General features: G+C 38.3%; 2 protein-coding genes across 8 annotated transcripts in view; one reads left to right on the top strand and one right to left on the bottom strand.

Moving 5' to 3' along the window:
- The window catches only part of LOC131433162 (serine/threonine-protein phosphatase 2B catalytic subunit 3-like), a 199892-nt gene extending 188552 nt beyond the window's left edge, over positions 1-11340 (bottom strand). Inside the window, exons 1-2 of the mRNA XM_058600015.1 lie at positions 11101-11340; positions 9304-10015 (exon numbers count right to left, since the gene is read on the bottom strand). The gene's annotated coding sequence lies outside the window, so the exon portion shown is untranslated. The remainder of the gene's footprint in view (positions 1-9303; positions 10016-11100) is intronic.
- The window catches only part of LOC131433161 (G protein-activated inward rectifier potassium channel 3), a 307064-nt gene that overhangs the window by 230473 nt on the left and 59381 nt on the right, over positions 1-17210 (top strand). For all 7 annotated transcript variants that reach the window (XM_058600008.1, XM_058600009.1, XM_058600013.1 and 4 more), the window contains one exon: positions 12816-12930. In XM_058600008.1, coding sequence (XP_058455991.1) covers positions 12816-12930 — 115 coding nt within the window. The remainder of the gene's footprint in view (positions 1-12815; positions 12931-17210) is intronic.

Genomic DNA, 17210 nt, shown 5'->3' with positions numbered 1-17210 from the left:
TACTTTTATAGAGAAGCATCGTTATAACACTAACAAGTAGGTAAAAATTGAATAAAAGAATTAGAAAATTTACGCTTTTCTCGCCTGAAAAATACAAATTTTAATGTGCCAACCCTGCACGCAATACGAAATCGAGCAAAGCACGCTGCGAACGGAGCAAAGCCGCACGTACCGTCGCGTACTAGTTTTGCATCGTCATTTTGAACGACGGCTTGAATGTTTTGACACTCATCGCCCTATAATTTCGCAACCGGAAGTAGGATCTGGATGAAATTGCACAGTATCCTTTAAGGCGATGACATATCATCAACTTTTATTGCAATTTCTGAGAGTATATTGTGGATAGATTGCATTTCTCAAGCTAACTCAGTATTGGCGAAAATCGATACTCATGAAATTGAAAATTTTTCTAATGACACTGCAATACCGAAACCGGAGGTCGGATCTGGATCAACTTTTCGGAGACTTTTCATAGAATGTTAAGACCTTTCATTTGCATCGTAGTTTGTAAAAATTGATAAGGAAAATTCCGAGAAAATTAAATGCGAATGTTTCCATAGATTTGCACATATTTCCTTGTAATTCCGGAACCGGAAGTCGGATCGGGATAAAATTCAATGGCGATCTATGGGACCGTAAGACCTTTCATTTGAAACCGAGTTTGTTAAAATCTGTACAGCAGTCTCGGAGAAAATCAAGTGACATTATTTGTCACATACACACACAGACATTTGTTTAATTCCTCGAGCTGAGTCGAATGGTATATGACATTCGGCCTTCCGGGCCTCGGTTCAAGAATCGGTTTTCACACTGTATACAATCTACAATGAGAAAGGCAAAAAATAAACAAACCGAAATCTGATAATTATAGTAACATCACATTATGAGCCATTATTTTGTTGTTCACGTTTGGAAAAATCTTCCAAGGTGAAAGTTTTGTGAAAATCCACAAAGGATAATAATAAAATGTGCAAAAAAATGTTAAAATAAGTGCGCCAACTTTTCCCAGTTATGGCGTTACCGATTTTAACATACTTAGATTCAAATGAAAAAACTTCTGAATTTCATCTGGATCCAACTACCGGTCTCGGAGTTATAGGGTAAAGTGTGTTAAAAATTTTATATCATCACTTAAAGCGGCGAAACAAACTACGTCACAAAATTTTCAAACTGGCCTCAAAACTAATCCGTAGTTATTATCAGCAAGCAGCCAAACAAAGCGAATCCGGTTATTCTGGCTTTCAGTTTCAGGTTCCAGTAGCACCGGAAATAGTGGTCATATTTTTCTAAATGGTTCTGACTCAGTATTCTCAGCGATGGTTTGACCGATTTTCATTAATTTAGATTCAAATCATTTCATTTAAATTTTATCTAGATCCGACTTAAATTTCATCTAGATCCGACTTCCGGAATTGCAGGTTGAAGTGTGTTAAATATTTTATACCATCCTTTGAAGGGACGAAACAAAAAAAAAAATTCTAAATCAACATCAAAAGTGCTCCAATCGGTAGTCATTATCAGTAGACGGCCAAACAAAGCGATTCTGGTGATTCCTTCGTATGTTTACTAGCGCTGCTTTAGAGAAACTATGATAAATATTTTATCAATCATCTATTGGGAGTACAAACTGATTCGGTCCGTTTTTTGAGGTAAAAAATTTATTTCAAAACAAAAAGAATTAAAAAATAATCAAAGTATCGAAAAATGTTTCGTCTTTTGAGGTGACGAAACCGATGACCTGCCAGATGATGCTGCATCCGTTGGAATAAACAGTAATCAGAAGGAGCAATGTCAGGAGAATACTTCGGGGGAGGCGAAATGACTCAGCTTTCCTGAAGTCTCAAGTCTCACTCAATGTTTCCTATTTCTTTTCACGATTTTTGTTATCTAAGGCCGAGCGTTGTCATGCAGGAGAATAACTTCATCATGTCCGGCCGTTCTTCTCGTAATACACGGCTCAAACGCATCAATTACAGCCTATATCGATCGCTCGTTATGGCATCACCTGGTTTTAGCAGCTCATAGTACACAACACTCGTTTGGTCCCACCAATTCGATGTAAAAACCCCTTTGAATCAGCTGCTCGCAAGCGAAACATCGCTTTTCAGTTTCTCTCGGTTTCAGGCCATAAGGCACCTAACTGTCTTGCTTTTGTATCATTCCCATGGATTTCATCCATCGTACAGAAAATGCTTGTTGAGTCACTTCCAATGACTCTGCAAGCTTCTCTTGCGTTTGACTCGGATCTTCATCGAGTAATGCCTCCAACTGTTTGTCTTCGATTTTTTTTTGGTTTTCCAGAGCGAGGTCTGTGTCCAACAGTGAAATCTTTATTATTGAAACGTCGAAACCATTCTCTACATGGTTTATCAGTTTGAGCATTATCACCATAAACATCCACAAGCATTTGATGCGTTTCAGTTGCACTTTGCTTCCAAATAAAACAGAAAACTAAAACTTCCTGCAAATGCTGCTTCGTTAACACAAAACTGTTCATAATTATCACTGTAAAAAACAAGGTTTAAAATAAACTCGTTGCAATATGAACTTTTATACGTTTTGTCAATGGAATCGTCTTAGTAAATCTGCCTAATTTTGAGTTACAGAAATTTTGAATATTTGATTGCACTTTTGCGCCGCCAGTTTCAGAAATAAATTTTGTTTTCTATCAGAAACTTCCGAGTGCACTAGCACCGCTTGACGAATGAGTTTTTATTTAACATATTCTTCATAATATTGACCTTGACGCCCTGAACTAGAACTTTTGAACTAGATCATAGCTCCATCTAGAGTGCGATTTCGCATTAATATACAAAAGACGCAGAAATTTTGTTTTCGTATTCTCTCAAACAATCAGTTTTTCATGTAGTATCAATGTTAAAGCCATTCTATCTGTAACAAGGATTACTTAATTACTTATTGCTCATTTTTATTGTTTATCGAACAATTCTAAATTTGAAGTCTACAAAAAAACAAAAAAATATGGTGCTATCTGTGGACAAAAGTGAGGCATTCATTGTCGCAATTAGTCGTCATTCCCAATTCACGTCTCCAGTAAGCCGTGTAAATTTGCAATAAAAAAGCGGTGTTTTTGAAATAAGTCAAAAGACTCATAAATTTGATCCATATCTAACGGAGAAAACAGAATGGAAAAATGACGTGCGAATGCAACTATGTAATGAAAACCGCGAAAATGTTACCGCAGAGACGGGACTTGAACCCTAACCGGGGAAATGGTTTTGCCAATTAAACTACCCTACATATCTAAACATATGAAAAGACAGCCCAATTGACTAGAAGAACCAATCATGCTTCGGTTTCCTTGGCAGCCACAGCATTTAATTATAGTTCTATCTCTATGGAAACACATCCAACAGAAAAACAACACACACCGCATCACAAGTCTATCTTCACGTCTGTTTTGCCGTCAGACGTTGATTTGAGAGTTTGCTTTTTGTTTGACGTCTCGGACGAAACTAGTTTCGGCTTACTAGCCGTACTGATTGTGGTAATTTCACGTCACGATGTAATAGCAAAAAGTGTTTTGCAAATAGCATTAACTTTACGTCAGCATAGCGGTTCATGTTGAGCTGTCAGATCGCACTAGCAGTTCAACATACACTGCTACGCACTGATGAGTCAAAGACGCAACGCAAACTTGAAATGAAAATGGGTATGTGCATCTGGCATAAATTCCTCCTTTCAAATTACCGATGCACATTTTGTTTCAGGGGTTGTTTATCGAGCTTTCATGTCTTTAGACAAAAATTTGTTCGGAAAAGGCCGCATATTTTGATATAATCAGTGTTGTATTTAATTCACCTAAAAGTGAATTAAATAAAATTATTTTATATGCATGTCTTCGGAAAGTTTTTTAAGCAAGTTAAAGCATGAAAAAAATGCCATGATTTCTTTGAAATGCATTGGTGTCGAGACATGAAGCATTGTTTGTTGGAGACTCCTAAAATCAATTTTTTTCATTATAACTTATTTCAACGATTTCTTAGATTTTACAAATATTCTACAGATATATTTCAATGATCAAAATACATATTTTTGTCGAAGTTTGTATACTTTTACATTCAAAAACTAAATAGTCTTTGGGCAAATTTATTTGAAAAAAACTACATGTTCATGTATCAATATCTCGAAAATGTAGAAATATGTAGAATCAATTTTTGAAACGTTTGAAAGTATGACTTAAACAGTAATAGAAAAATTAGTAGTTACAGTAGTACACTTCAATGTATACAAAAACACATTTCTAAAAAAGTATGCCCCAAGAGCAAATTCAGCAGCCAGAAGTTCTATATGGAAGATCTATAATAGAGCAGAAACTGGAACAAACGTATCCCTAGGAAGCCGTTCTTGTTTTATTTATTCGACCAGTTCTTCTGTCAAATTTAAAACTGGTCTACGATGCCGTTCTATTTTTTTGTATATTTGAAACACGAGTAAAACACTGCTGGGGCTGCCAGTTTTTCTTGTTATGAAATTCAGATTTAAATTTTGTAGCTCGCATAAAATATGCATCTAAAACTAGAACACTGCTGAATATGCCCTAACATTCCCCAATATATACACGGACGAAAAAAAGCTATTGAAATCCATAAGAAACACTTATGATATTTCGCTACAAGTTTACCATATGGAAATCATAAGTCAAACTTATGATCTTCAGAAAAAAAATTTCCATTGACCTACTTATGGATTTCATAAATCATACTTATGAAGTTCGTGAGGTAGACTTATGAATAATGTAGAAATGTAGATATGAATGTAATAAGTTATTTATATATTCCATAACCCAAACTTTGAAATTCATCGAAACTTTCTTATGGGTTTCATGACGATTGCTACTGATTTCCATGGTAAATGTGTTTGAATATTTATATATTTATATATTTATATATATATATATATATATATATATATATATATATATATATATATATATATATATATATATATATATATATATATATATATATATATATATATATATATATATATATATATATATCTAACTAAAAAACACTTAAAATTTTCAAAATACAGAATCTATTTTTTACATTATTTATCAATCAAAAAACACCTACCTACTACAAAAAAATGTCGTTTAGTCTGAATAGATAATAATTTCCTACTTCGTGGATAGCAAATGATGAATGTCTAGGGTAACAGAGGTATTTCGGCCCACTTTAGGATTGATTTTATTTTGGCCCACTTTATAAAAATATCCACCAAATATTGTAATATCTTTGAAAACCCCTTCCGCAATAGGTAATTTAATGTGATTAGCTTCAAATTGATGCAAAATGAGTTACTTAACATCGATAAAATCCGATGAAATCGATAAAGTTTGTTAGGTGGGCCAAAATATATGAAGTGGCCAAAATACCTCTGTTACCCTACATATTGGGATTTCTTAGAATTCTTTCCAAAGTATATATTCAAGTCATGGAAAAACGAGTCCGGATTAACAAGATTTTCCTCCACAAACGTTATATTTTCTATTTGCTGTATCATGCATAAACAAAGTGTTACTATCATGAAATAAAATAATGAATAGAGACTTACATTTCTTTTCCTTCAATCCTCAATCCAATTCCAAACAATTTCTGAAAGAACGGGATATTTTGAAGCCAACGAATTTATGTCTTCATCTCCACACTCTATCAATTGGAATTTCGAATTATGAAAAAGTGTTTTGCACGCTTCAGATGGTACGCTTTGCACAGTTTTGAAGCAAAACAACGGTGTCTTCGTTTTCCATTTTTATGGTTTGATTGTTTTTATAAGGAATGACATTTTCACAAGGTAGACAGTAATAAAAATCATAAATTGTGTTTTAAGGAATGCATATGTCATTGATATGAATTTCATAAGTTATGCTTATGAAGTTCATATGTGTGCTTACTGAATGCATATGTCTTCAATGAATTCAAAATTGTGCTGGTTCATAAGTCACAACTTATGAGATTATTAAGTTTTTTTTCTTCGGTGTACGTATCACACTAACAAACAGTATTCAAAAATCCCTCTTCTTATATTCAATATTAGTCAAAGCAGGCGAGTAAATAGGAGCAGCTGAAAATTACAGACAGAAGTAAAAAGAGTTTTCCAAAGATAGATAGTTTCCAATGTTTTTTTTTTAATTGTGTTAAAAACTTCGTCTATCTTGAGAACATTCTTTTCACATCTGTCTGAAATTTTCAGATAACAAGATAGATATGTATTAGGCGATCTAAATATATTGATGGAAATGCATTAAACAGTTATTATAGTCGAATATTTAGGATTTTTGCCAACTTTCAAATGGGGAGACATCACTGATTGGACGAATTAGCAGGAAGCCAAATCCCATCAAATTGGGGTTGACCTTCCACCATCCTTGACCATCTTCAAGGAAACTGAAGAGTAGGGTATGTGTTTATGGTCGTTCATAGAATATGTGAATTGTTGTTCCATGTTCATACAAATTCATGCCAAGTAATTTTTTTTTTGCGAACAGTTACGAACACAGGAAAATTTCAGGGAGGCAAATTCAAGCTCAGAACACCTGACACCGATAGATGTTTGCGTTGTCCTTGGATTGTATTTCTTATCATCTGTAACATCTTGGTTTGGTGAGTTATTACTGGTACAACTTTTTTTTTGCACGGGATTTAGCCTCCAGGTTTTTTTTTTCTCCGGTAGGGTACTTAACACTTTTTTTCAGGGGTAAAAACAAATAGTGCGTTGAATGGGTTTTTACAAAACACAAATTGTATTACGATCTGAAAGTAACTTTCATGGTTGATGACGTTCTCATCTTCGTCGATTCACTCGTTTTCATTCCTGTTACTATTGAATCAGTTCCAAGAAAAATTGGCCTTAACAGTTCGGCTGAAAAGTTCGTATCGTTTAATAGAAACACACATTTTTTGCCAAAATTCGTTTTTATTATTCAACATAATTTCCATCAGAGGCGATACAGCGATTATAGCGATCTTCCAACTTTTCGATACCATTTTTGTAGTACGATTTGTCCTTTGCCTCAAAATAGGCCTCAGTTTCAGCGATTACCTCTTCATTGCTTCTAAATTTTCTACCAGCGAGCATTCTCTTGAGGTCTGAGAACAGGAAAAAGTAACTGGGGGCCAAATCTGGAGGATACGGTGGATGAGGGAGCAATTCGAAGCCCAATTCGTTCAATTTCAGCATGGTTTTCATCGACTTGTGACACGGTGCATTGTCTTGATGAAACAAAACTTTTTTCTTCTTCAAATGAGGCCGTTTTTTTTTTAAATTTCGTCCTTCAAACGCTCTAATAACGCTATATAATAGTCACTGTTGATGGTTTTTCCCTTTTCAAGGTAGTCGATGAAAATTATACCATGTGAATCCCAAAATACAGACGCCATAACCTTACCGGCCGATTGTTGAGTCTTCCCACGCTTTGAGTTCGGTTCATCGCGTGCAGTCCACTCAGCTGACTGTCGATTGGACTCCGGAGTGAAGTGATGGAGTCATGTTTCGTCCATTGTTATATATCGACGAAAAAAATCGTTTTTTTTCGATATAACAGCTCCAAACAATGCTCAGAATCATCAATTCGTTGTTGTTTTTGATCGATTGTGAGCTCACGCGGCACCCATTTTGCACAAAGCTTTCTCATATCCAAATATTCGTGAATAATATGTCCAACACGTTCCTTTGGTATCGTTAGGGTGTCAGCTATTTCGATCAACTTCACTTTACGGTCATTGAAAATCATTTTGTGGATTTTTTTCACGTTTTCATCGGTAACAGCCTCTTTTGGACGTTCACTGCGTTCATCGTCTTCGGTGCTCATATGACCAGTTCGAAATTTTGCAAACCACTTACGAATTGTTGCTTCGCCCGGTGCAGAGTTTGGATAACACTCATGAAGCCATTTTTTGGTATCGGCGGCACTTTTTTCATCAAAAAGTAGTGTTTCATCAACATACGAAATTCCTTTTTTCCATTTTTTTCACAATAACAAAAGTAGCTTCACTCAAAATGCAATATCTCACAAACTAATAATCAGACAGCTGTCAAATTTATACACGTATCTTTTGAAGGTTGGTACTAACTGAAAATGGTATGGATTTATTTCTAGTGGCGCCCTCTCATAGAAAAAATACGAACTTTTCAGCCGATCTGTTATCTCTGTAGGGAAAAGTCTGCTTCGATTAGACTCTTTCAGTTTCCCCTTCCACTTCCCTTTGGGCAGCTGATGTAGCTTACATTCCAGCGGAGCGTCGGAGGCTTGCTTTTTTACGTCGGATCTTATCTTGTATGGTGTACATTAGTAATGCTGTGGTTTAAGAAACAACCTGATGATGATCAAGAGTTCATTTTCACAGCATTTTCAATCGCTGATCAGTGACATGATATCGTTTCTGCTTCAATTCCACTGACAGTAGAAATCCTTTCAAGTCGGTACTAGTGAGATCTTGTATGGCTTATGCTTTGAACTATTTATATGGAAAAATAATGGTTTATCTTTAGTTAGGAAACGGTATTCATTCCAAAAAGCGCTAGTGCGGTTAGAGCTGTTTTAAATAATCATTACGAATTTCACTCTGACACAGCAATGCTGATCACCCTCGCTTATTTGATAAAACATTTAACTTTCCGGAATGTTTTTCAGAAAATTTTTGATTTTGAAAAAAAAAGAAACGTTTTCGAACATTATTTTTCCATTGGTTTTCCATCCTCCGAGGAGGTGTCGGATCCAGAATTTTGAAAGCAACAGGCCCGTACAGCGTTTATCCGGAGCCAACAAGAAAATTAATTGCATTCCTGTTATTATTGTCAATTAGTTGGCAGCTCGTCGCTCGACTAGGAACGGACTAGACTTACTAAACCACTCAACTGGTATTTTTCTGAACGTCAACCAGAGACTTAACCAAGAAACAGTGAGTCAAATCGAAAGATTATAAAACTTCCTCCATTCTCCACATTTCACCCATTCCTCAGTGGCTACGGCAACGGAACACGAGAACAGTTTGACCTATAAGCGAAGCAATAAAACGCTGCTAGAATCTGTTCCTTCCGTCTATATACCACCCAGTCAGCCGATTTACCAAACCCCTTTCCCATCCCAACATCCCTCGGCTCGATAGTGCCGCCCGCACCCCCTTTCCCATTTTTTTCTGCTCTAATCACATTATTGCCTAATGCGTTCTTCGAATGATAATACATTGAACTGAAATTTGGCCAGCTTTTGATTTGGCCCCGCAATAAACGCAAAACCGGAGTATGTTGACCCGTGTTAAGCGCTGGAAAACTCACCTGGACACCAATTTTCCACCTTGGTAAGCTTCTGCAAATCGAGTCGGAGTTCATGGGAAAGTCGAAACCAGGCACAAGCAAATCTGCTCCCTGAAGACTACGATGACGACGAGGACGAGGACGACGACTACGACGGTGTGTACGTGTATGTGTGAGAACGTAATAACCCGTGCGTTTGTCCACGGACGGTCCTCCGTTATCGATAATCCTCTCGAATGGGGATCCCCTTCTATGTGTTTTTCCTCGCTCACTCGCTCTCTCTCTCGCGCGCGCTTCAGGGGGGGTCGGTCCTCTACACTACTGAAAGGAGGCTAGTATCGTCCTTGTGCCTCCAGTTGGGCTTTTCTCTTTCTCGCTTCAACTCTCCGCTTGTTGCGGTGCGGGATTTTGCCTTTGCTCGCTATGCGCTCCTTTGCGACTTTGACGATGGTTTTTCCCACAAATACACGCGCACACACTCGCCGAAAAGCAAAAAGGATGATGTTATCTCAGGTCCAATTTTCCCTTTTGGGTTTTCTCGTTTCTTTTCACTGCTACTGCTTCTTTTGGAAACCGGATTCGTCACGATCGAACTGCTTGAATTTCCTTTTTTTCTCGTTATTCGGACCAACAAACTAATGATTCACTTTGACCACTCTGGCACACTTTTTTTTTCATATCAAAGAAAACACCTAAATTCCTACACCAACGGGAAACTGTAGTGGGAGGATTTCTAAAAATAATACAAAAATACACACAATCAAAATTGCATCGCTTCCACCGCTGCTCCGGCTGCTAGGCGACGTTCCAAGAGACGTTCACACAATCCATACGTGTAGTAGGCTTAACTTGACAGATTGCTTCTTCCACGGTCGTAGCCTGCCAAGTCTAATTGCAAATCCTTGCAGACAGAAAGAAAACAACAGAAAAATCAGGATTTTTTTATCCACATGCTTCCGTGTGTGTGTTCGTTCATGGAAATCTATCGCTCTAAATCGCACACGTTCTCTCGGCGGTCTGTGCCTTTCTCTCTCTCTCTCTGGCTTATTCGTCGTTTTTCCTGGTTACCACACTCTCCCTTGAATGTGGAAAACTGTTTTCCCTGCCAGTGTCTCGCCCTGTCTCGCTTACGTTCGTTTGTAACCTGCTTCGTTTCGGTGTTCCCATTTCACGTTTTTGGAAGAAAATTTTCTATTTCGCCGTGCTCGCCTTCTTGCTCTTACTCTTGCACTGATATTCCGCTGCTGAGGGCTCTTGCAATTCGCTCGATTTTTCGCCCGTCGTCGTCAATTTTTCTTCCTCTGTATGTAAGTTTTCATGTCACTGAAATAATGCCTCCGAAAGGTATTCCCAGTCTGACGTGCACTAATTTCTTTCTACAATACTATTCACCTCACGCAAGACCTAACGGAATTGACCCCGATAAAATGGGCTTCTTCCCGATGGCCTCCTGTTGCTTTAGGGCTCGATTTCCGCACCACTGGGAAATACCTTCACTTTTCCACCTAGCCGTTAATTAACTTATATTCACTGACGAGCGTGCAAGCACTACTGCTGCAGCAGGGGGACACACTGCAAAAGAGCCAAGGCGAAAGATGACTCGCTGGGGGTAAAAAGAAAATTTCTATCCTCACGTTCCATCCACCGAAGCAACCAGTAAATCAAGCTGAACAAACGTAGCCCATTTTGCCAGTAGCCAACTTTGTAATTATTGTACCTATTCTGATCTTTTTGCTACCGTACCGTTCCCAGCTAAAAATGTGTGGATGATTTGAAGGATACACAGTTGTTGCTGTTGCAAATGGGAACGAGACTCACTTTATCATTGGTCAGGTCATGGCCTATTGCCGTAAGGACTAGACTAGAAGAGACGTTTCTACGTAACGCGATTGTAATTAATATTGCTGAATCGTTCGAAGTAGGCTGTTTGTTCTCCTTCCGTATTATCAGTAACCCCGTTTTGCTGTCAGAATTTTGTTTTTTTTTCACGGATCGAAATCACGACACACAAACCACGGGGGCCACGAACAGACTACTGTGTGGACCCTGATCTTCTGCTCATTTCTGTATCTCACGCGCACCGTGTGTCGGTTGTACTTTTTCTCGTCGACTCGCTAGTCGCAACTCACTCTCCCTTTGCTACTGCTGTTGCTACTACTACTGCTGTTGCTCCTATCTGGCTCTTTGGTCGCTGACTCCAATTCGTAGGAGGGGGAGCTGCGAACTAAGCACTATGTAGGTTATGTGTGTGGAACTATGGTGGCTGTACTGTCGTACCCAGACAGGACACTGGAAACGTTTCTTCTAAAACCGTCGAACAGCATCCAAGGCTGTCCCCAAAAGTCGAACAATGCGAAGATTCGAACAAGACCAAGGTGTACGCCGTGAGAAATCTTCGCCAGCCAAAATGTCCAAAGCTTCAAAGATTTCCTGTTGGATGATTTTGGTCACGGAATAAGGCTGCTAAAAAACACTTTACATAATAAATTCTCACGGTTCCGTATGGTCTATCGCAAGCAACGGTCGATCGCAATCCACTGGCCACTACCTCGGTGCAATTTCGCTAGTAAATGCACAATATATTTCGCGAAAACTTTCTGCCACTGTTTTCCCATATAAATAAAAAATAGAGCAGCTGTCAAAATTTTCGATCCATTTGGTGGTGGATACGGTGTAGTAGATCTACCTTTTTTCCAGCTTACTGCGATGAGCAGAAGGGGGTTTTCAGCAGTACTCTCAGCGCGCAGCGACAACGAGCACTCATTTCTCTCGTGCTCTGGGTGGCTCTCTCTCTCTCCCCTCTCGTCGATGTGCAACTGATGATTGCCCCATCCCAGTCACACACGCTGCCGTTTTAAAGCCTGCACGGTACGGATCACACGACGGGACAGGCCAGTGAACGAAAGAGCGACCAAACGGGAGCGGGAGCGAGTATGTGCCGTAATACGGAATATGGCTCCATCGGTGACCGCACGCGACTGCAGTCGCTTGTAGGAGAAGCAAGAAAGAAGTGAGAGAGAGAGAGCGACAAAGTAGGGAATCGATTTTGTGGTGAATTTGGGGCTGGGCTGTGTATTGATACCAGTGCTGTCAACTGTTTTTTCCAAAAATCTGTATTTGGCGGAAAAATCTATCTGTACAATATCTTTCGAAAAATCAAACATCGATCGACTGATTTTGCGACCAAAAAAAAAAAAAAGGTCGCTCGACCTGGTTTACCCCTATGGATTCCAACACAAAAACTGAAAATCGGTATTTATCTGTATGAAATTTGAAATATCGGTATTTTGAGAGAGCATATCTGTATTCCTGTATCGAGTCCAGAAATCGGTTTAAATACCGAGAAATCGGTATAGTTGGCAGCGCTGATTGATACAGCGATGGAGCTGTCAAGGGGGGCTCTACAGCAGAGTTTTTTTTTCCAAATAGATAACCGATCGGGTGGTGAATTTGATTGTACTGAAAACCGAGGGGGTTTGCTTTGATTGGAAACATATCTGACATATTTGTTCGTTTATGCTTTTTCGTTTCAGATATCGCCAAACTCGGTTCTCGTCACGCCGTATTCGCAAGCGAGTGATCTTCAAACAAGGAGACTGCAACGTAGTTCAAGGCAATGTTGCTAAACGAAGGCGCCGTTATTTGCAGGTGAGACATAATAATTTCTGGTGTCACGAGATCGATGTTTACACTATCAAAACTAGTTTTCATTTTAACTGAATAACCAGCTAATTACTTAGGATGTGATATATTCCGAGATTGATTCTTTTTATGGTGTATAGTCATATCTGACGATCTATTGCCTAATTGAAAATTTGACAGATGGAAAGATACTTGAATTTATTCCGCATTGGAAATAACGGGTGATTTTTTAAGAGCTTGAGAACTTTTTTAAACAATAAAACGCATAAAATTTGCAAAATCTCATCGGTTCTTTATTTTAAACGTTAGATTGGTACATGACATTTACTTTTTGAAGATAATTTCATTTAAATGTTGACCGCGGCTGCGTCTTAGGTGGTCCATTCGGAAAATCCGCTTTTTTATCGACAAATTTTGTTCAGCGATGAGGCTCATTTCTGGTTGAATGGCTACGTAAATAAGCAAAATTGCCGCATTTGGAGTGAAGAGCAACCAGAAGCCGTTCAAGAACTGCCCATGCATCCCGAAAAATGCACTGTTTGGTGTGGTTTGTACGCTGGTGGAATCATTGGACCGTATTTTTTCAAAGATGCTGTTGGACGCAACGTTACAGTGAATGGCGATCGCTATCGTTCGATGCTAACAAACTTTTTGTTGCCAAAAATGGAAGAACTGAACTTGGTTGACATGTGGTTTCAACAAGATGGCGCTACATGCCACACAGCTCGCGATTCTATGGCCATTTTGAGGGAAAACTTCGGAGAACAATTCATCTCAAGAAATGGACCGGTAAGTTGGCCACCAAGATCATGCGATTTGACGCCTTTAGACTATTTTTTGTGGGGCTACGTCAAGTCTAAAGTCTACAGAAATAAGCCAGTAACTATTCCAGCTTTGGAAGACAACATTTCCGAAGAAATTCGGGCTATTCCGGCCGAAATGCTCGAAAAAGTTGCCCAAAATTGGACTTTCCGAATGGACCACCTAAGACGCAGCCGCGGTCAACATTTAAATGAAATTATCTTCAAAAAGTAAATGTCATGTACCAATCTAACGTTTAAAATAAAGAACCGATGAGATTTTGCAAATTTTATGCGTTTTATTGTTTAAAAAAGTTCTCAAGCTCTTAAAAAATCACCCTGTATAATGATAAGAAGTGGTGTAACAACAGTAATATATTAGCCTTTTGACCTTACTGTAGTGTTTTTTCGAAAATTACCATATGGGAGAGTGATCCGTTTTTTTTATCTCAAATTGTACCAAAGATAACAACATCACTCTATACTATCGAAAGTAGAATCACCTATTTGAGACAAAGTTTTCAGTAATACGATAACCATTGGAGTCAATGAGCACCAAACAGCAAACCTTCTGACTCGTTTTTAGCTTTACAGTCAGTGTTCACAGTTTCCGAACTCAGGTCCAAAACTCAGTTTCAGAGCCAAGGTTCGGAATTCATTTTAAGAACTCAGTTTCATAATCCAGGTCTGAAATTCAATTCTAGAATCAATCTTTAGGATTTATGTACAGAGATTTCCGGAATTGAATTACAGAGTTCAACTTGTTTCAGAACTTAGGTCTAGAATTTTGTTGCTAAATTCAGTTTCAGAATTCTGATCCATTATTTCGATCCAGAAGCCAATCCACAACCGGAACGGGAAATTGGCGAGGAAAAAATTTTTTCGCCAACAAATATTATTTTTTATAGTTAGTGTCTTCATATGTTCATTAGGGTGGTTCATGTTTGGATTTAAATCTGAATTCTAACTTTCTGAATTTAATTTAAAAATCACTGTACTTCACAGCAAAGTTGTAGGAAATTTTTTCAAGGAACTTTACTGAAAAATAGTCTTCCTACCTCATCATTTGATCGAGTTACAAAATTTTTTCGAAGTAAATGGCTCTCCAAAAACCACCATTTTTGTTCTAACCCTTCTTTTACTTCGAAAAATTTATGTAACTCGATCGAATAATGAGGTAGGAAGATTATTTTTCAGTAAAGTTATTACTAATTAGTAAAAAGAGAAAGAGAAAAAGTTTTCTGGAGAACGGTACATTCTGGGGAAAATACTTCGTTGCTTTATTTTCTGGGAAATGGTTTTCGGGAGAAAGTCGTACAACCAGCTAACAACGTCACTCTCTCTCTCTCCATACTAACAGAAATAGGATCAGAAAATGACAAAATTTTAAGTATTACGATAACCAAAAAAATATTTTTTGTGAGCAATGAGCACCAAAGAACAAAACTTTTGACTCGTGTTTGGCTTTGCAGTGCTCACAATTTCAGAATTTAGGTCCAAAACTCAGTTCCAGAGGTCAGTCGAGATTCAGTTCCATAATTCAGGTCTGAAATTCAAATTCTAGAATCCATCTTCAGCGTTTAGATACAGGATTCAGTTCCGGAAATGAATTACAGAATTCAGCTTATTTCAGAACTCAGGTCCAGAATTCAGTTGCTGAATTCAGTGTCAAAATCCTGATCCAGTATTCGCGTTCAGAATCTAGGTCCAAAATTCAGTTTTATAATCCACCCTACATTCGGTTTTAAAACTCAGCTAGTTTCAGAATTCAGTTCCAAAATTCAGGTCCAGAATTTAATTCCCTACCGTGGTTGATGGGCTTGACGGTATTGCAAACATCATCAGATACAATCAATTTGCGTTACAATTTGATAAAGATATGTGTTACAGTTTTTAGCTTCGTTATTGAATTAAATGAATAAGATATGGAACGACTTGAATTGGATGTTGATTGCATTACGCTCCAACATCCGGGGTTGGAGAGGTCGGTAGAGCTGAGCTCTGTTTTATGTTTAATTTTCATACTACTATTATTCATACTATTATCAGTGTGAAGTGGAAATTAAGTGGAATGAACGTATCCTAATTGGGTTTCACACGATGGCAGCAGATGACCGGTAAATCAAGTTCATCTTTGACGTTTATTGGTGGTTTGTGTGCCATAGAATACAATGGAATGAGATGTAATAAAGCTTGCTTCAGAAAGAATTGGAACAAAGTCAATTGCCTGTATTTCAGTTATTTATTATTGAATTCAAGATCTTTTTTATACAAATGTAGCGTTTTCTTCATACTTTGAAGAAAAAAAACGGACGAAAATTCGTCACGGTTTCGAAGGAATTCTCGAATTTTTCCTGTAATACGGTTTATTAGGCGGCGCACACCTTCTTCGTCCAGCGTTTTAGATATCTTATTCCACCAGGTCGCCATCTGATTGATGTCTTTGACAACCTTTCCCTTTACCTTGAGTCTCCTCTTCATGATTACCAAGTATTTTTCAATAGGGCGTAACTGGGGGCAGTTGGGTGGGTTAAGGATTTTCGAAACAAACTGGACCCCTTTCTCCGCACACCATTCTTGAATGAATTTGCTGTAATGACAGCTTGCCAAATCCGGCCAAATCATTACGGGATAGTCGTGGGATCGAATGAACGGCAAAATTCGTTTTTGGAGACACACTTTTTGGTATAGTTCCGTTATTTGTAACGAAAACTTCCGTTTTTTTTTGTCACAGCTGCAAATGCCCTGCCAAATCATAAATTTTCTTGCAAATTTGTCGGCAAAAACATATTTAAATTTGGCTGGAACATCCCCCCGAGCCGTTGCCAAGTAAAATTTTTGACCTGGGATTTGCGCGAAGTCAGCCTTGACATTGGTTTCATCGTCCATCAGAAAACACCCGTCGAACTTGGTCAGCACCTGGTCGTATAGTTTCCGAGCACGAATTTTGACCACACTATTCTGTTTTATGGTTCGATTTGGCTGTTAGCTAGCTCGATACGATTTGATTCCTTCCGGGAGTCGAGTTCTCCTCACGGTACTATGGGCAGCACCGAATTTTCTGGCCAAATCACGGTCCGACAGATTAGGATTCCTCTTAATCGTCTTCAAAATCTTACCACGCAGTTTCCGGTCGACAGTTCCACTCCGACGATTGGCTTGAGGCTTTCGAATCGTCGTCAATGTTTCCTTATACCGTTTGATAACGCGCCATGCGGTATTTCTGGGCAATTTCAGCTGTTTAGCTAGCCTAGATGCAGACCACAATTGATTTTCCAAATAAATGCACAATTTTTTCCCCTTCTTTCGGCTTCCATGTTGATTGCTTACAAAGTACAGTCGATTTGCGGAATGTCAAAAATCATACGTGAAGCTGACAAAATTCCCGACACGTGGGCGCCAAGAACTGAGCATTTGGAATATAGACGTCCACCAGGAGCGCCACAATATGAGCAAAAGTTTGTTCCAATTCTAAATGAAGCAAGC

This window comes from Malaya genurostris, chromosome 2 (genome assembly GCF_030247185.1).
Source record: "Malaya genurostris strain Urasoe2022 chromosome 2, Malgen_1.1, whole genome shotgun sequence".
Lineage (NCBI taxonomy): Eukaryota > Metazoa > Arthropoda > Insecta > Diptera > Culicidae > Malaya > Malaya genurostris.
Note: the sequence above shows the minus strand (reverse complement) of the source record. Positions and strands in the feature narration are given on the sequence as shown.